The following is a 26,534-nucleotide window of genomic DNA, read 5'->3' on the forward strand; positions in this document are numbered from 1 at the left end:
TGCTGCCAGTGGGTTGCCTGTGTGGATTACGACTGCTTCTGCTGGCTCTCCCAACTGCTGAGGGTCACCCTGGACTCCCCTCCAAGGGTCAAGTCTCCAGGACCTTGTTGGTCCTCTTCAGCCTTGCAACTCTTTTTTTGCCCCTCTTGCATTTGCCAAGGCTTGATGGTGGTACTCCTGCACCACTGACTGCCTGTGACCCGACAACTGAGGTGGGAAACCACCTGCACTGCTCAAAGGACTCCTCTTCAGCTCCTGGGCTCCACAGATGGTCGTCTTCTTCCCTCGTCGACCTGGTTCTGCATCCACAAAAGTGTGGGTAGAAGCTCCTGCCCCCACTGGACACTCCATCGTGGACTGTACTCTGTCACCTTCTTTTGCAGGTCCTCTTCTACTGGAATCCACCTTTGCTTTCTTCTTGTCTGGTCCTGTTCTTTCACAATCCTTTTTCTAAGTCCTCCTTTTAGTCCCTGGGAAGACCAGGCACTTACCTCTGCTCTCCTGGTCGTGGGGGTCCTTTTAGTCCCTGGGAAGACCAGGTACTCACCTCTTGGGGGTTCTAGTTCTTCCAGCTCCCTTTTAACAACACCATGTCCTTGGGTGGGGGACTATCTCACATTCCATTTTCTTAGTATATGGTTTGGCCCTCCCCTAGGGCCTTTCTATGTTTACCAAGTATGCCAATGCTTGTTGTTTCTATGCTATTTTGTGATGGCTAATATGTATATGATTAGTGTGTACTTACCTCCAGTTGGGGGTGATTGTCTAAAAGTAATCTAGTGTTGTGTTACCCTAATAAAGGACCTTTATTTTTGTAACAATGTGTGGTTCTTTCATGTGTGATAAGTGCTATGTGACTATAGTGGCATTGCATAAGCTTTGCACATCTCCTAGATAAGTCTTGGCTGCTCATCCACTGCTACCTCTAGAGAGCCCTGGCATCCTAGACACTGTCTACACTTAACTAATACAGGATACCTAGGCCTGGTATAGGGTGACAACACCATAGGTGTCCACCACACACCAGGCCAGCTTCCTACACCCAGGGCTTTGGTACACCAGGGCTCCCCCATGGGTCGCAGCATGTATTATGCCACCCATGGGAGCCCATGCAAACTGTGTCTGCTGGCTTGCCATTGCAGACTGTGTGAAAAGGTACATGCACCCTTTTACTACCGGTCACTGCACCAGGTCACTGTAAGTCACCGCTAGGGTAGGACCTCCTAGCCCATAAGGTGGAGTGCAGGTTCCTGTGTGTGAGGGTGCCCCTGCACAAGCAGAGGTGCCCCTACAAACTCCAGCTTCAATGTACTGGGCTTTGTAAGTACGGGAAAGCTATTTTTACCCGTGTACTGGCCACAGGACACTACTACCTGTGTCCAGCTATATAATGGTTACTCCAAACCTGGGCATGTTTGGTATCAAACATATTGGAATCATACCCCAATTCTTGGCTGCTCAACACAGCTACCACTAGAAAGCCCTGGCTTCCTAGACACTATTTCACTAACTAATATGGTTCACCTGGACCTGGTATAAGGTGCAAACTCCATAGGTGTCCACCACACCAGGCCAGCTTCCTACAATGACGACCAGCGCATGCGGCACACTGATGTTGTTCCCCCCCCCCCCCAAAGCACTGATCCAGTCGGGAAAGGTATTGTTGGAAAGAAGAGAATCTCCCCTTTTCAAAGGTACCTTTCCCAAGAGGATCCCTGCTTGGGGATTGCCCAAGGAGGGATTTCTCAAGCAGGGATCCACCCACTATACACCAGGGAGGGGGTGCAGCCTGTTGGGCAAGGGCTTTTGCTCCCCCAGTATTTTGGGGGGAATAATTCAGTCTTTCTGCCCACCCGTGGGGCAGAAAGCACACAAGGCATCAGGGACCACTTTTGTTCTCAATCTATAGGGGTGGGGGCTGTCCCAAACGGCACAAGCCAATGCCCCCACTCGATATAATAGATGGGCACAGTCTTTCTGCTTCCATCCCCCAAAGGCAGATGGGGTAATTACCTCCCAGAAAGCTCACGAGACACCAAGGAAAATATATATATATATATATGCTGCCACTCACTCTCCACGCATAGAGGTTTAGATTATGCAGGCACAGGTGGAAGACTCTGCCCTGCTGCTGCAAGAGAAGGTCCTCATGAAGCAGCCGCCTAAGCAGAGGACTGAAGCTCATGCCCAGACGTTTCAGGTACCACACTCTCCTGGCCCATTCTGGAGCTACTAGGATAACTTGGGCTTGGTTGTTTCTCATCTTCAGAACTTAGGGCAGGAAAGGCAGCGGTGGGAAGGAAAGCAGGTGTATCATGCCCCACTCTAGGCAGAATGAGTATTAGAGAGAGGAAGCCTTCTTGGAAACTCCAGTGAGCAAACCTGTTGACACTGCACGTTCTCAGCAGTGGCAAGAGATTGAGCCAGGGTTCTTCCCATTCCTGGTAAATGCTCTGCATCACTTCTGGGAGTAACTGCCATTCGTGCTACACTATGAGTCAAATGAGTTAGTCTGCCCTCACGTTTAAAGATTCTGCCAGGCGTTAAACCATCAGGAAAATGCCCTGACAATTTTGCCAGTTACAGAGGCACTGCCCTCCTGGCACAGCGCCCAGGGCCCCACCCTGCCCTCCTTACTGCAGTGCCACATGGCGGTGGTGTTGTCTTTAAGAACTTGAACCAGCATCCCCATAATGGACGGCAAGAAGGCTTTCAACGCCAAGCAAATGGCCCACAACTCCAACAGGTTGATGTGGAATTGTGTCTCTGCCTGAGACCAGTGTCCTTTGATCTCCATCTCTCCTAGATGTCCTGGTGGGATTGGGAAAGGGGTCTGCTGCTGGTCCAATTGCAGTCAAGCAGCCACCTCTAGAAGTCTTGTGCAATCTCCTCCAAACTTTTGGAACCAGATAGGCTTCCTTGGTGCAAGGCCCCCTGAGACTTCAGATCCCACTGAAGAGCTCACATATATCACTTGGCATGGTCTATGAGAAGGAGCCAATAGTCCAAGAGGTCTCAGAGGCATCTGCATTGAGACCCAAGACCGAGGCTGAAACATCGGGATCATAGCCTGAAAGTCTTGGACACTCTGATCTGGAGGGAAAGCCCAGTAACACGCTTTATCTGGGATGGCTCCTATACAAGGAAGGCTTTGTAAAAGAGTCAGGTGGGATTTTGGCATGTTGATAGTGAACTCCACAGACGTGAGGAGGTTTGCCAAGATCTGGATGTGGTCCACTACTGACTGTGCTGAGCCCGCCTTCAACAGCTCATCGAAGGTGTGGAAGACTGGTACACTGAAACTGTAAAAGTATCCCGTGACCACCACCATCACCTTCTTGAACACCAGAGGGGCACTGGTGAAGCCAAACGAAAGCATGGCAAACTGAAAATGCTTGTGGCTTACCTTAAAATGCAAGTAGCACTTGTAAGCCTGCAAGACGGGAGCATCGTCCTGCAGGTCTGTACTATGATCCAGTCTTATGATGCAGAGCAGACAGAACTTGAGCCAGCATTAGCATCTTGAATTTGTCCTTTTGTATGAAGAAATTGAGAGGCTGAAGATACAAAATTGGACAAATGCCTCTGCCCTTTTACGCACAAGGAAATAACAGAAATAACATCCAGTTTTCATATCCAATGCTGGGACTCTCTCTATGGCTCCTTTAGCCAAAAGAACCTGAACTTCCTGTAGCACAATGGGCAAATATTAGTCTGAAAGCTGCTCTGTGGTGGATGTAAGAAGAAGCAGGTTGGAGAAGAACAGCTGGGCGTAGCTATGTTGAATGATCAGTAGTACCCACCTATATAATATGGCCTGTCACCCACTGAAAAAATTACTGATTCTATCACCCTCAGTGCGGTCATGTGCCACTTAAGGCAAACTAAAGAGTCCTGGAGGCTGCTGCTGGATGGGCAGGTGACTGGGAGGTTCGCTGCCCCTACAGATCTGGATACTGTCTACTGAATCCCCTACCCTAAAAGGACTGGGGTGTCTGTTGTTGGGGTAGTGGGCTTTGGTGTTGCCAGTAATTGAAAGCGTGAAGCCTCGAAAGGCGCAAAGCTTTGGGGATACTACCTTGTAGTTGTGGAGACACCTTGGAAGTGTAAAGGTTATCTATGAGTGACGCCTGAAAGTCACCCAAGAAGCTTATGGATCTCATCCATGCTTGGCATCAGAGAACTACGCTGATTCTAAATGCTCTGTTTAAAAAGGTTGGACGTGTCCAGGCCTGTGCCAGGTTGGAACAGAGTGCCTCTGGAACTGTTGGTAAGATCTCTGTGACCATGTCCCAAGCTGTATGGGAATACATACCCAGCAAGCAGGTGGCCTTGACTGTCCAGAAGTCTAGACTAGCTAATGAGAACATTTACTTTCCAAATGTCAACTCTTTTTAACTCTCTGTTTTAGTAGGGGGGTCAAATGAAAAGCAGTGGGATTAACCCTGTGATTGGAGGCCCTTAGAAGTAGGATGCTGAATCAGGAGGACAGGGTCCACTGGAGCAGGTCTGTGGGTTTGTGCTACCTGTCTGTTCACAGGTTGACAACAGGTTTTAGCCCAAGTAACTATAATTGCATCTGTCAGGGCAATGGTGAATGACAGCAAGGGTTTGGATAAGGTCTTCAGACGTTGTAAGACTTAGGAGAGGATGCTGGTTTTCCCTTCAAAAGACGGTAACTAAGTCCAGGAATTCAGCTGCATGTCTGATGACTACAGTGAAGGAGGCTGTTTCTTCCACTGAAGGGCTAGGGGGAACACAACCCAGTGTCAGAAGAAGAGTTGAATCCACTGTGCTCTTGTAGATCGAAATAAAAATTGTTATGATCATAATGTGGGGGAAATTCATCATCATCACCAAAAGCTGGCTGACTTGGTCACAGTCCGATCTGAAAGGAGCACTGATGTGCAGCACCTAAGCAACAGGGAACACTTAAGGATTTAGGAGGCCAAATACGAACATATTTTGGGGTCCCTGTCCGGAACAGCTTTGAATTTATGATCCAATACAAGCTCTTTCATGTCCTCTTTGGCCAGGTTACCTACTATGCACCGGAACACTCTTCCGAATTCTGAATGTGTCTACGTCTAATATTCAAGGAAAGTGATATGTGTTTTCAGAATTGTAACACAGCAGCAGTTCACCAACATTAATGCACATTTTTTTGGATGTTCCATGAAACATAAAAATTAAATTTCTCGGCAATAGCTCTGTAACAGACTCTCACACATTACAAATAAACGAAAGGAAAACGGTATTTAAAACAATTTGTTTACAAGATAATCAAGGGCATCAGGAAAGACTCTGCAGAACAGAGTTTGGTGTACTCGGAGGCCCCCATAAAAGACTTTGCCCATATCTTTAAACGTCTATTGCTGAGCAAGTGTGCTGATTTATCAAAATCAGAATGGATTGGGGACGGGGACATCAGAATTGTTTGGGGGTGCGACAGAGGTCGGGATAGATTTGGTTCAGAGTTGGACAACACAATAGGATCAGTTTCCTTCTGGCACTGCGCCTCATGTCGACATAGCAGGAAACGGTGTGGATCATGTGAGGTCTGCTCTGGAGCTGGGGCTGAACCGGAAGCAGGTTCTGGAGGCATAGACGGCACTGAGTGTCGCCAGTAGACCTGGAAATTTGGGGTGCATTGGTGACGCACAGGTGGCTTCACAATTCCAGATCGCATTTGGGTGCCTCAGGGCACATGGAATTGTGGCCCGAACCGAAACACCAGAGTCACAAGTCAAGGAGATCTGTCACAGATATTTCCTTCCAAGAGACTCTACAAGGCATATACCCTGTAGTTTTTGGAGGGGACATATTCCCTTGCACATTGGAGAGGAGATTTGAGGGAAAACAAAATAAGAAAAAAGATAGGAGCTAGTTCGAGATTTACATACGAACGCTCGGACAGAAAGAAAGACACTGAAGTCTAGCATACTTGGGTGGCGCTTATATACAGCTCTGTCACTTCTCGGGTAGACTAGGGTCAACGCGGAGCTGCACAATGTCACCTTTCGGGGCTCAGGGGCTATGGTAAAAAATGTGTCTGATCCAGTCTGGTACCTGGGGATATTCCAAAGATGAGAAATCTAAAGTTAGAATTATCCATCAGAACGTGTATGTTACATGTGGTTTGATGACGTGAGCTCTCTTGCTAAAGCTGAGTGAAAGCGACACCTAAAAAGGACATAAAACCACACATGTATAAATGCATACATAATCACAAACACACATATTCAAGCATGCATTCAGACACACAAATAATGCACTCCCTATTCAATGAATTAAGCGTTCCTCCTCTAAACCGAAAACACACCCAGGGAATGCCATCACCTGCTGACAGGTTCATCTCTTTATTTATACATTTTTTTCTATTTTTTTCTTATTTCTTACTTATAAAAAATTCGCATTATATTCCACAGTTGATTCATTTCCGATTCAAACCCTCTCCCCACCCACAGTAAAAAATCCCTTCACCACTTGGACTCTGCAAAGGTGGCTCACCATCATCACCAGTCCCCCCCTCCCCCCCCCCTCCCCCCGGTGTTGGACTGTGTGAGATCCATCGGAGGGCCGCCTGACTCTTTCAGGCTCCTCTTCTAAAGTACATTGAGTTTTATAGACTCCAGTACAGGCCTCAGCTGCAAGAGGTCTCTATTTACATTGTACTGAGGGTCTTTCATGTAGTCCAGCTGTATGTGAAACAAAGTCTGGTAATCACGCAGGTCTAATCTACACTGCCCTCTTATCCAGAGTTAGATCAACGTGGGTCACCCCAGATCTGTGTGTGGTTGGTATGCTCCTGCCCACCCCATACCAAAGCCAGAGGGCTACTGCCTGAGAACAGTGTGTTTCTTCTGAATCTTTTGGAACCTGTTTAAGAAACAAACTTCTCTTCCCTCACCCATGGTGGGGTTAAAGGAGCAACCACCAAACCTGGAGTAAAGGGGAGTTCACCTTGACATGGGAGCTGCAAACAAAGGAGATATTACTGAGCCAAGAAGGAGATGAGCTATCAAAAGTCAGAGTGCTGCATGAAGATTAAGTACCAAAGTGCCTGGGGATGGCACGAGAGAGGATGTGTCGTTAGTCTGGACTGCCAGAAGTGATGCCCAATTTGGGGTGGAATGAGCATGAGAGGTGGTACGGGAAGGAGGGCTATACCCAGTCTTACATGGCATAAGCAGAAGAGGTGCAGCAAGCTTTAATTGCGCAACAAGAAAAAGGGAGGATAGTGCCAGGGCAGTGAGCGTGAGGCTCAAAAAAGAAGGATATTGCCAAGTTCAGGAGAGTCCAAGCTGACAAGGTATAGCCAGGAACAGGGATTGTAAAAAACAAGCAAAGGAAACATTATCCAGCCACGGGATACCCAGGGATAGAACTTATCCTTAGGCCTCATGATACTTCAGATAGCAAAGTATCGCTAATCTGGAAATGCCTTGGTTAGATGTGGTTTCATCCTACGTGTGGATGTGATATTGCTTGGGCCAAAGGTATCAGGGGCCAAGTCCAGGAACTATCAGGATAGGAAACCCTCATCTCTCTTGCTGTACAGCACTGACACATGCTATATACCGGAGCCTAACTACCTGCCTGCAAAAGCTGCAAAGCAGCGTTTACCGAAAGATCTTCACCTATTGTCGCCCTTTTTAAGCGTATTTCCAGATCTGATTTGCTCCAGGAAAAGTGATGACACAGATTCCTTTTACACAAGATGTGGTACCTCTGTTCATTTTCTACTATGACAAGAAGAGTATCCAATGTGAAGCTGACATACGCTTCAGAGATTTTCTGTTAAAACGTCAAATATGAATGCAGTATTCTGGTCTCCTTCAGACTCAAAGCCACACGTCACAAATCCAAAACCCAGCAGCACCCACTCAGGTGTAGCAAGGACAAGAAAAATGCACAACTGTCATTTCAATGATAATACCTTAAGCCTGTGCTTGAAAAGCTGGCGCCAACCTCGGTCAAAGTCCACACTATAGTGCTTAGTGAGAGTTATGTACAGAGAGGTCCATGTCACTGCCTCATTAAACTCCATTACTAGGGTGGCTTTCATTTCTATGTTGAAGATTGAAATGTAAGCTGATAGACCCTACAACACAAACTTGCATTTCTGCAAGGAGCTGACCTTAGTACGTTTGTTCTTATGAGATAAAGTGCCTTTGATATCCAGAAACATGGCAGATACAGATTGACGTAGCTCAAATTACTACTGAGAAACTTTAGGACCAAAATGAAGGTTTGTCCTAACTCCTTCTGCTTCATGTTGAAAGACTGCATTTAAGGTTAAAGCGAAAGCCTTAAATATACTAACTTTTCCAGCATATGTAATAGACACAACAAAAATGGGCCTGAAGGTCGTTAACCTTAGATAGGACCATCTAACGAGTTAGAAAGCAAATTTCGGGGTGGCTAAAACTCAAACACCATGCCCATTAATATTTTGTAATAGAAGAGTTGTCTGAGTTGGAAGGAACCATCGGCAAACAAGAGCGAGATGAGATGTCTATGAAATTGTATTTCAAGAGAAATACTTTAGACAAAAGAAGATAGTAAGAACAAAACTATTCCTAAAACTAGAAATTGCACAAAGGGGCTTTCTCTACTTGTCTGTCAAAGAGGCTTGACATGTAGCGATGCAACCTATTTCATTTTGCAAGCCAGACAGCATAATGATTTTCCAAAACTCGATGATGAAAGTCTATTTGATTTCTTGGTGGAATTCCTTCAATCTAACTTGATGACTTCAAAACCTTTATCTGAAAGATCCAAGCCATCATTTACCCCTTCAAGAGGCACAGCAACAAACCACGTCGTTGGCTGGGGATGAATAATTTTGCATTCGGTCCGGCTCAAGAGATCCTCGGAGCTGGAATAGAGGTACTCTAAGACATTCGGTGTATAACAAGTGACAAATTCAAGATGATGAAATGAAGACTACTGTTCATTTGATTATTTTCATTTTCTAAAGTAACTTGGGATACACTGCAAAATTTATAGTACCAAGCTCTCACTTCTACTAAGTTCCTATTTTGCCCTTTAGCTTGAGTAGAGAAAGGGACATTTGGGCTTCTTTGGTGAGATCAAACCATCTCCAGATGTCCCCCACTTCAGGAAAACATTTTCCAAGAAATCCTTCATCTTTAGCCGATAAGAGGAGCCTTAAATTGGTCGCAATTATTAACAAGTTGTTGAAAGACAGATGACAGCTGAATTTCATTATCTCTGGAGAGTATTAGTGCACTGACCTGAAGTTCAGGATGATGGTGGAGTAATAAGGAGCTCCTTTGAGGGATCTACAGAAACACGCTTCTCCAACAGCACTTTAACAGATCTTAGAAGAACTTCACCTCTACCAGAAGACACTGGTAAGGGAAGGGTCATTTCCTGAAGCCTGGACCTCCCAGGACCTCACTGCGCCCCTTAATATTACCAGGGTGGAAGGAAAGTGCTTAAAAATATCTCCGCTGGTGGGGCTGCAAATCTGTCTGCACTGGTCCCTTGCAGCACGAAAAAAAATCAAATCCTCTGGAAATGTGTCAGACTGCGACCAACAAAGCATCCTTGTGTTTATTTTAGAAATGGCAGGAGACTTCTGGAATTTGTGATTCCTCTTCAGAGGTCATTATAGGAAGTCATCACCCTACACAGGGGAACAAATAACGGCAACATCACTTATACACCTTCCACCTGGAGGAGATGGCTACGCTGGCAGAGACAAGGAAGAGGGAATTAAAAAAATCCTAGTGCCTACAAAGAACTAATGTCAAAGGCATCAGTCCAGATAGTGCAAATCACTATGACACAACCCTCTATGAAATTGTGGTCTAAACAGAATTTGAGTCTGAGCACTATGATGAGCTGTTCGCTTCACCTGTCCTTACTGGCAAAAGTTGCTCTCTGCTGACAGCATATGTGTCGATGGACCATGCCTCTTCTCAGACTGATCCTGTCTGCACAGTGGGTGAACACACTTCATCTCAACTCCTCTCTCTGCTCCTAGGGAGAATGCCTTGTCTCAAAGGAATGCTTGAGGCACTGGTAACGATGCAGAGACTACCAGTGTCAAGGAGGGCGCTGGAATCGCTAAGGACTTTTCTTTTTATCATGAGGGCTGAACCTTCCCTTGTAGTTACTAAAAATTCAGGTTTTAAGCTGGGCTACCATAACCCACTCATACTTTAGAGAAACTGGAGAACTATTCTAGCCTCTGTCCTGTGCTTTGCTTGAGGCTCAGAGGCACCAGTGAAATCTATTCAATCAGTGTTTGACCAACTGAAAGATAAGAAAACAATGAAACCGTTTTTGTTTTACTTTGAAGACCACATCAGCAGTTTAGCAAGTCTCGGCTCCACGTAAAGTCAGAGCAGAGGTAGCTTGATTTAAGGTTGTGGCCAGCCCCAGATGTGTCAGATAAGACAAACACTTGCCTAGCACATTACAGCACGTGGAGGTGAGGGTCTGCTCATGGAAATTATACAAACATGACCTTTCTCCTAAGAAGTACTGGTAAGGTATTTTTCAACCAAATGTAACTTGAGGAAGAATTCCAGCAGTAACATCTTGTGCTTTGAGTGAAGCAGAGCTTATTTCAACTTAAAAAAAAAAAAAAAAAACGAAAAAAAAACAATACTGACTTAAGGGATAGCACATCTTTTACCTAGTCTCATCTCAGAAGGGGGATGAATACCACAGGTGTGTAGAGCTCATGAACACAAACGAAAGAAAATGGCTCAGTAAGGTTTGGACAATGACCCAAGCCCTCTGGGTAATGCATTGGCCTTCCGGCAGCTCAGAATATCCTGTACGTTATGAGGCTCCCGTTGCAGACGGAGTTCTACTTCAGAGCTTTAAGAAGCAGTGGGGTATACATTCAAGGAAGCTGGGTTCTTCGTGCATGGAGAAAGAAACCTAAAGTCCAAAGTGAAAGGGTCAAAGGTGCTTCAGAGACCTATGGATCCCTCCCCCCACCAGCTCTGGCCCAAAAGCAGACAACCTAATTAATTCACCAAAATTCCTGGTTTCCTTGGATTCTGCTAGCACCACAGGGTGTTGTTCACTTTATCGTTTGCTTTGGTACAATGCAACCTCTCCCCGTGGGCTGTCTCTATTCAGTCTCTCATTGACCTAATGGAGAGTGACCTCATTGTTGTGACTGGGGTGAGAAGAGGGTATCTACAAACAAGCGTCCCAGTGTAGTTGCAGATCATGGCCGTCCAGAAAGTCTGTGGAGAAGACACTGGGCGTGGTGGTGCTGAGTGGCGCCAGGCTCATGGCAGGCACCCCAGAAAGCTCCAGCCAGTCCATGCTGTCCAAATTGGCATCGGCCAGGTCCAGGCCTAGGCTGCCCACCCCGTCATGGGAAAAGTGCAAGTCTGAGGTGTCCATAGGGGAGGGCGGGTGGTCCAAGATGGCTGCGCTGCTAAGCATCTCACTGTGCAGGTCATCAATGAGTGAGAGGGGGGCCGTGCCATCCTGGTCCCCAGTGAGCAACGGCACACCAGTTGTACTCTCCAGGAAGTCCTCCAACCGGCCTTGAGGTGAGGTGGAAGAGGCCTCACCAGGGCCAGCTGGGCTAGCAGGATGCAGTTCCACAGGGAGGCGAATGGATGGTGGCAAGTCCCCTCTGGCCTCTGATGTTTCGGGGGGTGATGGTAGGGAGCACTTTGGTGCTGATGGAGAGAGCTGTTTGAAGTCAACAGGGATCTCTGGGGAGGAGAAAAAGAGAGGAGAATCAGAAGTCTGCATTCACTCTAGCACAACCAATGACGCGCGTATCTTCGCCATACACCACCTTTAAGTCTGGTTAGCTCTAGGTTAAGGTGGTATTTCAACCATATGCAATGTCCACTTCTGTGCCACGCTTACTGCTCAAATGGTTATATATATATATATTTTTTTAAAAGGACACCATCGCTCACCCACACACAGTGGCATGCTTTTTTTGTACACGAGACAGGTCTCAGTTAATTAAAATTGGATTAAATGTGGATAACGTGTTTGATATTTATGATCTACAAGATTTCGAGCACAGGGATAGGGTGACTGGTGATTTTGGGACACCCAATAGGTAACATGATGTCACATGGCTTTCGTCAGGACCCCAGGGCCTTCGTAACTGGCCTGTATTGATGTATCTAGTCCTATTTGTGGTGTGGCTAATGCAAGAATTCTATAACCTGTCGGCTAGTGTCATCAGGTATAGTGGCTACTGTCCTATGGAGAGAACGTTACAGCAAAACACATTGGTTTAGTCGCTCAAGACCGCATTTATCTTGTTCACGCAGTTTCCAATCACCCTAATTTATGTGGCTTAAATACCTCAAGTGCTCACCACAAATTATGTTTTAACCCAAGCAGACATCACCCAATTTTAAGTAGCACTATTAACTTCACGTGTTGTGAAAAGATTGCTGTCTAGTCTGGTTCACTCAGACTATTTAATCATTTAACCCCAAAAAGACTAGAGAAAGGTGCCACCCATCATCCCATTAGTCCAATGCAGGGAATATGCTCTCATAGCTGCTCCTGTTGATAGACCTGCTTCTGTGCCTCAATTAGTGAGAGACAGAGACACCGTTTGTTTCTTATGGAAGTCGATTGGTGTGTTTGTAGCATCGCATCTGACATAATTACGTGCCATTCTAGCTATATTTCTCACCATCGTGGAAGTCTGGGGATTGCAGTGTTGAAATGTTGAAAACACTTGTCCTAGACCTTGTGTTTTCGGGTGCAAACTGGCACCTATCTTCATATCAGCAAGCAATAATTCACCTAAGAGTGCTCCACTAGTCAAGTGGAGGTGGGGTGAAGACTGGCTGCCCACTTATGGTTGGGGATTTGAGAGTATGGAACAAAAAGCAGGACAGCTTTCACATGCCTCATGCCTCCTCTGGGATCACGGGATGTCTCTTCTGGCACCATGATGCAAGAGGAGCACATTTGTAATTATATTTCAGAAAGGCATAACAATTGAAATTAACAGTGCAAAACTTTTAGATCGAATGATTACAATTGATGTAACTGCCATGCAGATTTTATTTTTACATTTTCAAACTTAGTTTCAAACTCCATGCCTTTCAAAGGATATGTTTCAAACTTTTAATGCAATATGCAACAGTTGGAGGGTGGTGATGGGAGAGGGACAGCAGGCTTGAATCAGATTATTCCAACACCAGGATCATAAGAAGGCCTCTAGATTGTTACCTTTTTTGCAGTGTTTATTTCACCTAATGATATGATCATGTGATTAAGGGGAGGGAGGGCACTAGATTTTGTATTGTTCTGTCCTCTCCCATAGCTTGTTTCATTTTAAGAGATTTTGGAGTCACTATCCAAATTGGAGAACTCACAATTCCAGTTTGGGAGAATTTCTAAAGTTACCAAGTCTTGGCCTTGAACAGGACAACTTGTAGGGCATCATGCAACAAGACGAGGATGGAAGGTGATTCAGCTTAAAAAGCAGAGTGAGATTCTTATTGTTCCAACATCTGCCCTATCTCCTGTTTCTTTCTACTCTTCCCTCTCGTTTTAGGGATGTAAGTAAGATGTCAATGGTGGATTGTCAAGTAAGTCAATTACAGTTCAAATGGGAACTAATTGGGCTCAGGAGTCTTTAAAAACCTGCTGTTTCTCAGGGGTGGAAAGTGAGGGATTAATGGCGAGTGGCCCAGGAAGATAAACTGCAGTTAAAATAAGGATGAATTGGCCCCAAGAGCCCTCAACTGCCTACAATCAGCCATCTCTTGTGGGATACAAAGTGAGATGCAGGCTACTTCACTTCTTCTCTGGCCAAGACTCAAGCTCAACTACACTCTGAATCTAATGTTCACCTGTACTTTTGAATGTGCTCTCAATTGTGCATTGTGAGACCCCAGCTCCATCTTATGACTCATCATCTAGCATTATCCTCCTCATGAACCCCCAGTCTGCCTACACACCTTCACCTCAGATTGCTCATAGCACATTCCTGCTGAGACTCAAGCTTACCACACTCAAGATCCTACCTTCATCTCTGAGTGCCCACAGGCGCTCTTCTCCACTGGACACTGGGACTCACCTAAACTCTGTACCACACATTCACCTCTGACCACTCACCACTACTTCTTCTACCTGAGACTTAGGCCCACCTCCACACAACACCATACTGTCTCCTCTCAATGTCCGACACCCTCCATCTCCTCCCAAGACCTCGCTCACCTCCACTCCGTATCAGGATGTCAAACAAGTCATCCATCTGCTGGCTGGAGGTTCGGTTTTCCTGAAATGAGAACACAGCGTTATTGTACTACTGCCCTTAATTAAGGAAACATCAATCCATGCCCTCAATCCAAGCAGAGTGCCAAAGCCAGAGTTTAACCAGAACATGGAAACCCCAACCCTCCCACCCTATAAAGTACCATAACTCTTACAACAGATTCAGAACAAAAAAAACATGTTCATGACAACAAACTTGTCAAAAGCTCCCCAAAATGTGTGGCAGGGTCACAGGATGGAAGAACTGAGCAAATGCCCGATGTTAGAAAAATGAATAGGTAACTCACTTGGTTTATAGAGGTGAGGAGTTGGAGAATAGACGTTGTGGGAAGAATGTTGGAATTTTGGGTGTCCCAGAGGACAGAGATGGAGTTCTGAAAGAAAAGCAGAGGATTGCTCTTCATAAATGGTGTGCAGTAGTCAGATACCACATACTGGGAAAAGCACTCAGAGGAACCACCCTCTCTAAGCCAAAGAATTTGGAAGAACCACCATGAGCGTTAACAAAGCATAGATATTCTGGAATTAAATAAGATGTGTATTTTAACGCTCTACTTCTTGTTTTGCTCACATAGAATGAAAAGCCCCATCCGGTGAATGACTGTTTTGTTCTCTAATTTAGGGTGGATACCGTACAGCAAACAGTTATTTATCTGAAGTACAATTTGTCTAACCCTTTTATCTGTCATAGATTAAGCATGTCTTGCATATTCCTGAAACTAGAGGCCAGATCTTTAATGAACTTCAAAAAAACAGAATCCTGTAGTTATAAGCAGAGGGAAATCTCTGAAGTTCTGTTTGACAATATCCGGTCTTATTACAGAACCCTCTTGCCCTTGATGCCTCTGTCTGATTCCTTTAGTTGTGGAGAAAGCTTAACCTATGAAAGATACTGAACTAAAAAACCAGAGCAACAGGCAAGCAACGTTTTTTGCAGCATGTTTCTGTAACAGACGTGTTTACCAAGAAAAGAGTAGCAAATACAGATGATCTTGAAGAAGCAAGTGTTCAACTAAAAATGCCCTAATCTGAGCAGAATTCTAAACACTACATGGCCTCATTGGATTCTAATGCATGTCAAGATAATCAAACAACAGTGCCTGGCAAAGATGTGTACAGAGTGGCAATTTGCAGCTTTGCATATTTCAACTGGAAGAAATTGTTTCCAGAGTGCAACCATGGCTGCCTAACTTCTAATGAAACGTACTATGAGCTTTTCAAATAGTAGTCAATTTTTTAAAAATTGTTCCACTTAAAATATATATTACATGAACAACTCTGTCAGACTTTCTCATTGTCTCCCCTACCTACACTATTAAACTGAATGGCCATCCGGCCACATAAGAAGTTTACAACACGGACAATAAAACAAGTAAACAAGTGGTAGTAATATAAAACCTACGAAGGCAGACTTGATTATGATTTGGACTTACAGAGTACAACATGTCCCCAGGGCACCTCACACATGTGCACAGCCTCACTATCCTTGACCAAATGCCCAAAAGAGCGTTGCTTAAACCTCTTAACGGATTAGGTTTTATACATTTATCACTTTTTCTTTTACTAGAAAGATCTGTTTTAGAAATACACTACCTTACAATAAGAAAACATTGTCCAGTATGGAAAACGTTTTTTTATATATGATGCTGGGTTTGTAGCTTACATTGCAGATGTATAGGCTGTGCACTCTCCTGCCATGTAGGTTTGGAATAATACAAATTATTTTCCTTTGGATGTCTCCGGCATTATTCTAGACAGTGGTATACATCCAGCATAAGCTCTGTTTGTTCTTCTAGAAGGCTGCATGTCTTCAGCTGTGATTGACTTATCATGGAATAGTATCACACCCTTTTTACTTACTTACAGAGGTAGCAGTAGTGAGCTATTTCATCTGCTTTCACTGTGGAGGTGGCACCTACCTGAAACAATTCGACCTTTTTCTTGATACCAGACTGCAGGAGAAACGACAAATTAGCTGGCAGAAGTCCCAGGTAAGCAGTGTGGATTTTGGATTATTAAAGTCCATGTTTTCCTAAAACCTCAAGGTACATCTGCCACCATTATTATACTCAGGTGTGGCTGCCTGCTCTGTGGATTTCCCCACTAAATGGCCACAGCTTTTTGTGGCACTGAGCCCTGGGATTCCCAAATGCCCAGTACTCGCGTCTAGTGGTTGTTGATGCATTCCTGCAATGCTCACATCTTTAACCTTGGAAAGAGATAGAAACAAATAGAAAGCTTTCATCGAAAAAAGAAGACAGAGACCTGCAGAGACACCAAAGCTTGGAAAGTGAGAATGAAGTTTGCGAGAGACAATATTCTTTTGAATGGGAGTGTATGAAACCACTGTCCGAAACTGTATTTTAAGGTCTATTATGCGAAGTTTTTACTTCTTATAAAACACTTTGCAACCTTAGGACTTCTCAGCAGCTCATTAATATTCAACAGTTTGAAGGGGAATCAAACTGGACTTCCCTGCTTTCACTACAAGTGTGTCATGGTGCACAAATTAAGAGATGGCCACAAAGAAAGTAATCTTACTGTTCATTTACATTCATGCCTTACTTTTAGAGCTGGCTGCGGCACACAACTGGTGAAGACATGCCCTTGAATCTAAAACTGGCAGCTGGAGAAGTTTTCTGTCTACTACAAATCTGTATCTATTGCAAACAGGAGTTTGAAGAACATTACACTAAAGATCGATTTTGTCTCAAAATCCCACTTCTTAGCCAGATCATTTTACGGAGTGGAGATTCCTTTGTAAGCAAACAAGCATATTCTATGACTCAAGGTCCAAGGCAGGATCAAAACCTAGGTCCTTTCAGCAATAAGACCTTCCCTACCTCCATTTATACATGAATATATGAAAGTCATCTGAAGTAATTTTGGATGCTTTCTCATCTCTGGCCCACCTACCTCTGTGACCAATCTAAAATAAAACTCGAACTTTAGGGTTTCCTACCAGAGCTTCTTATAGAACATGGATTGAGTGTTCTTATGGTGACAGATTTAACACAGACAAGTTCATCAAGGCAATTACCCACACATACTTTGCCAATCAGACTCAAACAGCTAATAAGTAGGCAAAGTGCACCAATGCTCACTTAGAAAAAGCAGCCAATATGGAACCTGTACAATATACCTTTGCAGTTGATCTCAGGAATATTTCTGTTGATGTGCAGCAAAAAAAAACCAATGATTTTCAACTGGATGGGGGTCAGAAATCAGAAGATGGTGGAGGATCCAGAAAGGTTCTCAGAATTCCAGGGCAGATCCTCACTAGCTTGCTCTAGACCTGTTCTTTTCTGGAGGCCACAAGCAGTTGATATTGCACATCTGACCAGTGTATGTGAAGCATGTAAATATTTGAGAGATCACTACTGTAAAATTATAGGGGCGAGGGAACTCTGAGCATACAGATGATCTGTTGGGGGGGAATGAGAGCCAAATACAAAAAAGCCTTTAGAGGGACATTTTATGGAAAAGTGGGACATATAAAAAACTGAGTCGCAAAGGCCACAATGCTATATGGAATGAAAACAAAATAGCAGCAGGTGTAAGAAGGGACAGGAGAGGTGTACTGCTCCTAAGTTTGTCGACACAGATAAGTGGTATGCAGGAAGGCTTCACCCATATCTGCAGTGACCATGGTTTTGATGGGTCCCCACCCCATTTCGCTGAACCACAAAGTCTCACCTCTGCCGATTTCGGCTGCTGCTTCACTGCCTCCTCATAGCCTGGTGGCTCCTTGGCTCTAGGTACTGCCGGTGGTGTGAAAAATATGGAAGTTGGAGAGTCTGTCTGTGGGGCTGGCAGCACCGGAGATCCTGGATGGGAAGAGTTCTGTACACAAGAGGAGGGAGGTGAGAGAGGGACAGACCAAAACAGAATATGAATAAACAAATCCAAATTAGATGAACACTTTCCACACCTCACCTAAGCCAAGCCTCTTCCTGCCGCAATGCCTAACCAACCTATATTCACCAACTTTCTCTATTTTCCTGGACCCAAGCATGTCTCTTACCTTTTCCCCAACATTTTCCCCTAGCCCCCTGTGCCTACATGACCAACATTCTGTAGACTCCATCAAAACATTAAATGTTTCCCTGGCTCCTATACACCATTTCACCTTGTGCCACCAGCCATTTTGCTGGTCCCATGAGTTCTGTTGCCCTAATGTTACCCACATCAGGCATGCAAAAACACAGCCCACTTCACGGTCTCAGAAGTCCTCAGAGTCCCTGACCTGGTCTAGTCTCTCCTTTCGCTTGTAACCCAAATTACTCTGTCCCTCTCCCACTGCCCACTTTCCTTTTCATGTCTCACATAGCTCCATGCCACTTACACCCCACATATCTCACCCCTCTCGGAGTGCCTCCATGGTCTTAGTTGATAGTACTTACCTTCTTCCCGGCCCCTGGCTGGTTGGTGCCTTTACTTCTCTTTGGAGACCGTTTGTGAAGCCCGTTGAAGAAAGGCTGGAGGTTGGGCAGTGCAGAGAAGGAGATGACAGAGCTGGGGAGGTCTTCTGCACCCATAGTGCTGTGCAGTGCTGGGTTCTGGCCCTACACAGAAGAAAAAGTTACTTATCATCGGTAACCCTCTTTCTTTCTATTTAGCCACAAATTCCTCACCTTGTAAATGCCCCTAGCCCCCCAGACTGGATCCATCCATTTTTCACAGCCTTGCTCCTGCACAAGAGCAGGTGGCATTGTGCAGCTTCATATCCACTTTCTCCTACCTCGGAAATCATGGCAGTCACATATAAGCACCACCCCTTTGTAGAGACATCAGTTTCTTTCATGACTCCGTCCAACCAGTCGGACACGGATCTGAACAAGTTCTCAAATGTGACATTGCGTAGCTCTCCAATTTGGGGCCTTTTTATAGATGGAGAAAAGAGTCAATTTCATAGAAAGGGATGGGCAGGGAAGTGAGAAATCTGTGATTAAAAACAGTATCCACCAAAATATTCTTCTTATGGATACTTTAAACCTCAGATTCTTCACCTTGTGGAAAGATATCAAAGCACTACCTTCCAAGGTGGTGGGTGTGTAGAATGGCTCAAACCAAAAAAATAGCCAAAGTAGCCCTCCCAGCAGAGCCGCCATCAAGGCAATCATTTTTTAATGACGCCTACGTCATGGGTTGACAGATGTCCAAGACAGGCACTCCACATGCCAATGCAGTGGAAGCAGCATTAGCTCTGGTCGAATGAACCCTCAGACCTTTTAAAGGCTGTGTCAATCAATCAATCAAAAAATTTGTAGAGCGCGCTACTCACCCGTGAGGGTCTCAAGGCGCTGGAGGAGGGGAAACCGGGAAGGTCACTGATCGAACAGCCATGTCTTGAGCTGTGTCTTGGCCAATACATAATACATTTCAAGACAGAAGAGTATTTACCTTGATATAGTCCTTGACTGCACGCTTTACCCTTCTTTGCCACAGCAAACCTCACAAAAAGCTGATCAATGTAAAAGATCTAGACTCTTTTGGGGTCTGAACAGTGAAGCATCTCCTCTTTCGAGGGACAAAGTGGAGGAAAAAGTGGCAGTGGGTGATGGATTGTCCAATATGAAAAGATGTCACAGTCTTCAGGAGAATTGCCACCCTAGTCCATAACACCAGTTTGCTCATGAAAAAAGTGGTACATGGTGGAAGAACAGAGAGAGCTTGTAGCTCACTTATGTGAAGAGCTGAACATATTGCTATGAAAAAGACTATTTTGGGAGTCAGTAGATGTATGGACTACTGTGCATCGGCTCAAAAAGGGGTACACACCACTAAATTGAGAACCAAAATAAGGTCCCACTTTGGCATAACGAAAGACTTGGGTGGAAACATATAAGCCAGACCTTTAACAAAATGTGTAATAATGATGTCCATAGGCGATGTGCTCTAGTTTCTTTTATTGAATCCTGGATAAATATCTCATCCACAGGTAAACAGCCCACAGCTCTCCTCACATCATTTTCCTCCTTCCCCAAGCCTTGACTAACCACCCACAGAATCTCCATCCCCACATTCCATGTCCCAAGAAGTATTCCATGAAAAGATATGGATGGGCTACATAAACTACAGGTGAGAATACCACACACCTTCCCCCCAAAACCAACACAGTAAACAAACCTCAGAAACTATAAACATCATATACAAGAATCAAGTATGCTCTACAATATAAATAAACCTACATAACAAAATTCATTCAGAATATATAGAAAATCAGACACTTTTCCTCTTTGAGATCACAATACGATTGAGATTCCATATGCGGCCATCATCAACTTTTACAGCATTTTTGAACAATTTCTTTACTCTAAACGGACCCCAAAATTTGCTTTCACCCTTACCCAAAACAGGTCTCTTAACCAAAACTTCATCACCAACATTCACATTCACATCACATACATGTTTCGTTCCATCAAAGTACTCCTTCCTTTTCTCCACTGAATTTTCCTCACACGTCCTGTCATACTCTCCATGTGACCAAGAGACAGCTTTATCCTTACCCCCAGTAACCCAACCAGGAACAAGCATCGTATTGGGTTTCCTTCCCCTGAATAACTCAAAAGGAACAGATCCTGTCGTAACATGTGGTGTAAAACGATAAGCTATCAAGAATTTTCTCAAGCCTTCCTTCCAACATCTCCCTGCAGTTACCTCCAACTACACACACTCCTTCACACACCTATTAAACCTTTCAACAATACCATTCCCTTCAGGATGATATAACGAGCACAACTTGTGCTTAATCCCCAATCCTTTCAGATACCCCTCCATTTCTTTGGACACAAATTGTGGACCATTATCAGTAAGGATGGCATTGGGAAAACCCTCTCGAGCAAACACCTCTTCCAGAAGATTGATTATTCTTTTAGTTTCAATACTACTAACTATACCAATTTCCACCCATCTGGAAAATTGGTCAATTAAAACCAAAATATAACTGCTTCCACCCTTACCATAAACAGGTCCAACAATATCCATTGCTACAACATCCCACGGCCTGTTCGATAAACTCCTAATACCCATCGAAGGTACTCTCGTTTTATAGATTTTGTCGCTATTACAACAGTCAGAGCAGTCTCTAATTACTCTTTCAATACCTAAATCCATCCCAGGCCACCAATAATTCAAACGAATCCTAGCTTTGGTTTTACTTATGCCCTGATGCCCACTGTGACCAAGTTGAATGATCCTCTCAACTAACGCACTCGGTACCACTAATCTCTCACCACGAAACAGTAGACCATCTGAAACTGACAACTCATCCCTCATCTTCCAGAACGTTTTCAAGATATTAGAATTCCTTACATCATCAAAATTCCATTTGTCCTTAAGGGAATCACATACTTTTTGCAAAACGGAATCATTTGCAACAGCATGAACCCAGTCATCATGGCCAACAATTCCTTCCGTAACACTACACACACTGAAATCGTTTTCCGGGCTTTCACACACATTTTCCTCTGAAACCGATGACAGTCTGGACAAACAGTCAGCTGTATTGTTATACGCTCCTGGAACATAAAACATTTGAAAATTAAAATCCTGAAGATTAACCACCCACCTACTTATCCTGGAGGAAATTTGGTCAAGACCCTTTTTCATAAAAACTTCAATCAAAGGCTTGTGGTCAGTATACACATGAAAAGGTCTTCCCCATACAAAATTTTTGAATTTGTTTACAGACCAAAAAACACCTAACGCTTCTCTCTCAATTGTGGAATAATTCACCTCAGATCCTTTTAAAGTTCGTGAACAATACACTATCGGTTTCCAATCCTGTCCTTCTCCTTTCTGTAAGAGAACACCACCTAAACCTTTCGTGCTAGCATCAGTCATGATCACACTCAACTCATTTGGATTGAACGATTTCAAACAACCCACACTAGACAATTGCTTTTTCACAACTACAAACTCGTTTTCACACAAATCACTCCACACATATTCAATACCTTTTTTCAGTAATCTCCGCATATTTTCTGTTATCATAGCTAAGTTAGGTAGAAACTTTCCATGAAACTCCACCATACCAAAGAAAGCCTGCAATTCTTCTTTGTTCTTGGGCGACTGTAGTCTTAAAATACCTTCTATCAAATCTTGTTTTGGGTATAGACCAGTAGAAGAAATTCTGTGCCCCAAATACTCTATTTCTTCCTTACTAAAATGACACTTACTGAGTTTTAACGTGAGCCCATGACCTTGTAGGATACCCAAGACTCTCCTAACCCTTTCTTCATGTTCTTCTTTAGTTCTCCCATACACCAGAATGTCATCTTGAAAATATTTCACACCTTTCTCCGCCCTAAATAGATCATGCATTAACCTTTGAAACACCGATGAGGCTGATACCAACCCAAACGGCATCCTTATGTATCTAAACGTTCCAAAAGGAGTAATGAACGTAGTGAGATTCCTTGAATCTGCATGAAGCTTCACCTGATGGTAGGCTGAGGCTAAGTCTAACGTACTAAAATATTTGGCACCATGCAAAAGTGTAACCATTTCCGTGATATTTGGAAGTGGAAATAAATCACTCACAACAGCCTTATTTAGATTCCTTAAGTCGACACACAGTCTGATATTCCCCGAGGGCTTACGTGCGACAACAATCGGAGAAACCCATTCTGAAGCTTCAACAGGTTCAATGATCCCACTCTGACATAGATTATTCAACTCTTTCTCCACATCATCCCTCACCGATATTGGTATTGGCCGTACCTTACAAGCCACAGGAATTGCACCTTCCTTAAGTTTGATGTGATGTACATATTTGGTGAGACAACCTAGAGTGTCACTAAACACACCCTTGAATTCACGCACAAAACTTGGTACACTTTCCTTATTAACTTCTGTAGAAATTTCACACACATTATTAATACTCTTAAGAAAGTCTTTTTTGAGTAAAACAGGTGTGGTATTGTTAGGATCTAAGATGACCTCTAGTTCTCTTTGATGGGGCCAGCTTAAGACGCTATCCCCTTTTACCGGAACATAGATCTTGGCATAAATGGAGTTTGACTTGAATACAATTTCCGATTTAAAGTATCCCCTTAGCTCAATAGTTAGACCTCCATAGCCCCCAGGGACAACATCTGGGTCTTCCAATTGTACTTTATCACTTAAATATTTGTCAAATATCTCATTTGACATCAACGTCAACCATGCTCCAGAATCAAAGAGAACCTCACACTTAATACCACACATTATTACAGTGTCTCTCGGATAATACTTTTTCTTCCCTTGCTCATCAACCATCAATATACAATCCTGTATCATTTTGACTGTTGAATCCTTCTGTGACCTACAGCATTTCGCAAAGTGCCCACGTTTTCCACATATTTTGCAGATAGCATTCATAGCAGGACACTTTTTAAAGGATGCAAAATGTCCTAAATTTCCACATCGAAAGCATTTGGTATCTTTGAATTTCGGTCTCTGAATTTGTGTTAGTTTCGCATTATCCTTTTCTCCTTCTGCAACTAATGCATGATTTTCCTGTTGCTCGTTTTTAGGAAATACTTTATTCACTGAAGGAAATCTGTTCTTTTCTAATTCCCCCACACATGCTAAGGTATGTTCCACACTTTTGGCAATTGTCACAACTTCTTGTAGAGACGGATCGTCCTTACTCCAAAGCTCTTGCCTGATCTTGTCACTTGAGCATAAATTGATCCCTTATACGTTCTTCTAACATTAATCCAAATTTGCACGTAGCTGCCAATTTCCTTAAAGCAGTAATGTACTCCTCTATAGATTCATTTGGAGCTTGTTCCCGCATACCAAAGTGATATCGCTCCAGAATTGTGCTAATCTTAGGAAGATAGTGTAAATCTAGTTTCTTTATACAGAGTTCAAATTCATTTAAATCCGTTCCTTCATCCTCTGGCTCAGGTAAAGTTTCAAAAATTTCCAGTCCTTCACACCCCAAACAATGCATAAGAAGAGAAACTTTTCTTTCATTTGATAGCGATGAACCACATACTCTTGTATAGTGCAAAAATGACTTTTTCCATTTTGACCAAATAATAGGTGCTTCTCCAGGTACTGTTAAAAAAAACGGAGGTGGAGGTATATTTTGCATTATGGTTATTTTTTAGAGAAGAATTGAATCACAATAAAAATTAAATCTTCTAAAGATATAATCTTATAGTAATTCCTTTATGTTTTACCTTTGAATTACTATTTTGTAGAATATCAAAGTCATTAGTATGTCATTCAAACATGAAGACCATTTTCTACAGGCAATTCACCTTGTACTGTGTGAAGAAAACTTTAAGCTGTGGGCTGTTGGCTGTGTCGGGGCTGCCAAATATTGTTGTAGACTATTTCAAGCTGTTTCACGATGGCACCGTAGCTGCAGGTGAGTTAATTCTTCCTTACTCTAAATGTTTGATTTTCACCATTTAAAGATAACCCGTTCGTTGTTAAATGACCACCACAAGCGTTATCTATGGAGCCTTTTCTGAAAGTGCCGCAACAAGCGCGCGATCGTCATCTGCCCTGTTCTTCTGAAACGGAGCGCGCAACTAAACAGACACACGGCGCCCGAATGCAGCGCTCTGCTGGAGCGTGACAGCGCTCGCGGAAACCATTCGGTATTTTAAATATAAACCCAAACGTCGAGTTACTTGCGACAATTACAGAAAAGTATTTTTCTCGGTGAAAAAAAAAAAACGTAATGGTTCCCACCTTCACCATACCATTAGAGTAAAACTTTTCCTCAAGCAGGCAGTTTATTACTAGGATCTTTGGATGTTTTCCTTTCTTCCTTTGTATTTTCTTTTTTCTCTTCTGTACTTTTCCTTCAATATTCTCACTCTTAAATAAAGAAACCAATCCATAAAATTAGAACTGAAAACAAATAAAACTCACCAACTGTACCTCCTGAAAACAGTACAATAGGTTCCAACTGTCCAACGAAAATCATAAATCCAACTGCTGTGTTGAGATATTCCATTGAACACATCCCATCCTCGTCGCCAGTGTAATAATGATGTCCATAGGCGATGTGCTCTAGTTTCTTTTATTGAATCTTGGATAAATATCTCATCCACAGGTAAACAGCCCACAGCTCTCCTCACATCATTTTCCTCCTTCCCCAAGCCTTGACTAACCACCCACAGAATCTCCATCCCCACATTCCATGTCCCAAGAAGTATTCCATGAAAAGATATGGATGGGCTACATAAACTACAGGTGAGAATACCACAAAATGCATCACAACAGGTGATTAAAATAATGGAGGATAGCCAAAAAGTGCATAAAAGCTGAAAGGGTTTAAAAAAAAAAAAAGTCTTCGCTGAGCTAAAGACAGCCCAAAAAGCAGATAATCTGACAACTTATCCTGTAATAGGTTTACACTGTAAAAGTTACACAGGCCACAAACTTGTCCCAGTGTCCATCATTAACAGATTTTGGATCTGGACACCTGGCTGCCAGAATGACATCCACTACTTGGTGAAGCGAACAAAGGCAATCATCTGTTGCCGCTCAATCACTATGATTCAAGGTGTAGATTGTGCAGGTCGGTGGGTAGGACCCTCCCCTGTTGCTGTGACAGAAAATCCTCTCGAAGCTACAGCAATGTTGGAAGACAGATGCTCATGCCCTGAAGATCCATGTCCCACACTCTCTTGCCACTATTTGGAGCCACTACGATGACTTGGGCCCAGTAGTTCCTTATTTCTTTTAGAACTTGGGACAGGAGAGGCAGTGGCAGGAAGGCATGCATACAGGAGTATCATCGTTCTTTCTAGGCAGAATGTGACTCAGAGAAAGAGACTTCTTGAAAACTTCAATGTGCTAAAGTGTTGACAGTGCGTTCTTGGCGGTGACGAGGAGATCAATCAAGGGTCCTTCCAATTGCTGAAAGACTCCCTAGTCCACCTTGGGTGTAGCTAATGATCCCTCTAATTTTTTTCCCCTTTATGCGGATAATAAAGGTGCGTTGTGCAGTACAGCCAAGGATGCAAGCACCGAAGACAAGCTACTACTTAATATGCAAGTATGTGTTTCGTGCAAGCTACCAAAATCAGTGGCATAGCAAGGGTACCATCAGCCTTAATCTAAACCAGAAAAAATGACCTCCTCTCACCTTTGGTTTGGCATTTTAAGACTCCCATTACAGTGGCGCAGTGGGCTCCTTGCACCTCTGAGTACCGCTGACTCAGTCATGTGCCCTAATCATCCTATGTATAATTTATCTCTCCTCGCTATTGTCATGAATCTCTTATCGCCTCCTCACATCTTTACTTATCTCT

At 43.7% G+C, this 26,534-nt stretch overlaps 1 protein-coding gene across 4 annotated transcripts in view; it reads right to left on the bottom strand.

Moving 5' to 3' along the window:
- Positions 1–6,340: 6,340 nt before the first annotated feature.
- Positions 6,341–26,534, bottom strand: part of MRTFA (myocardin related transcription factor A) — a 231,153-nt gene continuing 210,959 nt past the window's right edge. For 2 of the 4 annotated variants that reach the window (XM_069231148.1, XM_069231150.1), the window contains 5 exons: positions 18,672–18,833; positions 17,965–18,111; positions 14,556–14,642; positions 14,212–14,272; positions 6,341–11,720 (listed from right to left, as the gene is read on the bottom strand). In XM_069231148.1, the coding sequence (XP_069087249.1) occupies positions 11,188–11,720; positions 14,212–14,272; positions 14,556–14,642; positions 17,965–18,111; positions 18,672–18,833 (990 nt within the window). In that variant the 3' untranslated portion in view covers positions 6,341–11,187. The remainder of the gene's footprint in view (positions 11,721–14,211; positions 14,273–14,555; positions 14,643–17,964; positions 18,112–18,671; positions 18,834–26,534) is intronic. The other 2 variants (XM_069231149.1, XM_069231151.1) reach the window with 1 other exon arrangement.

Source organism: Pleurodeles waltl, chromosome 4_2 (genome assembly GCF_031143425.1).
Source record: "Pleurodeles waltl isolate 20211129_DDA chromosome 4_2, aPleWal1.hap1.20221129, whole genome shotgun sequence".
Classification (NCBI taxonomy): Eukaryota; Metazoa; Chordata; class Amphibia; order Caudata; family Salamandridae; genus Pleurodeles; species Pleurodeles waltl.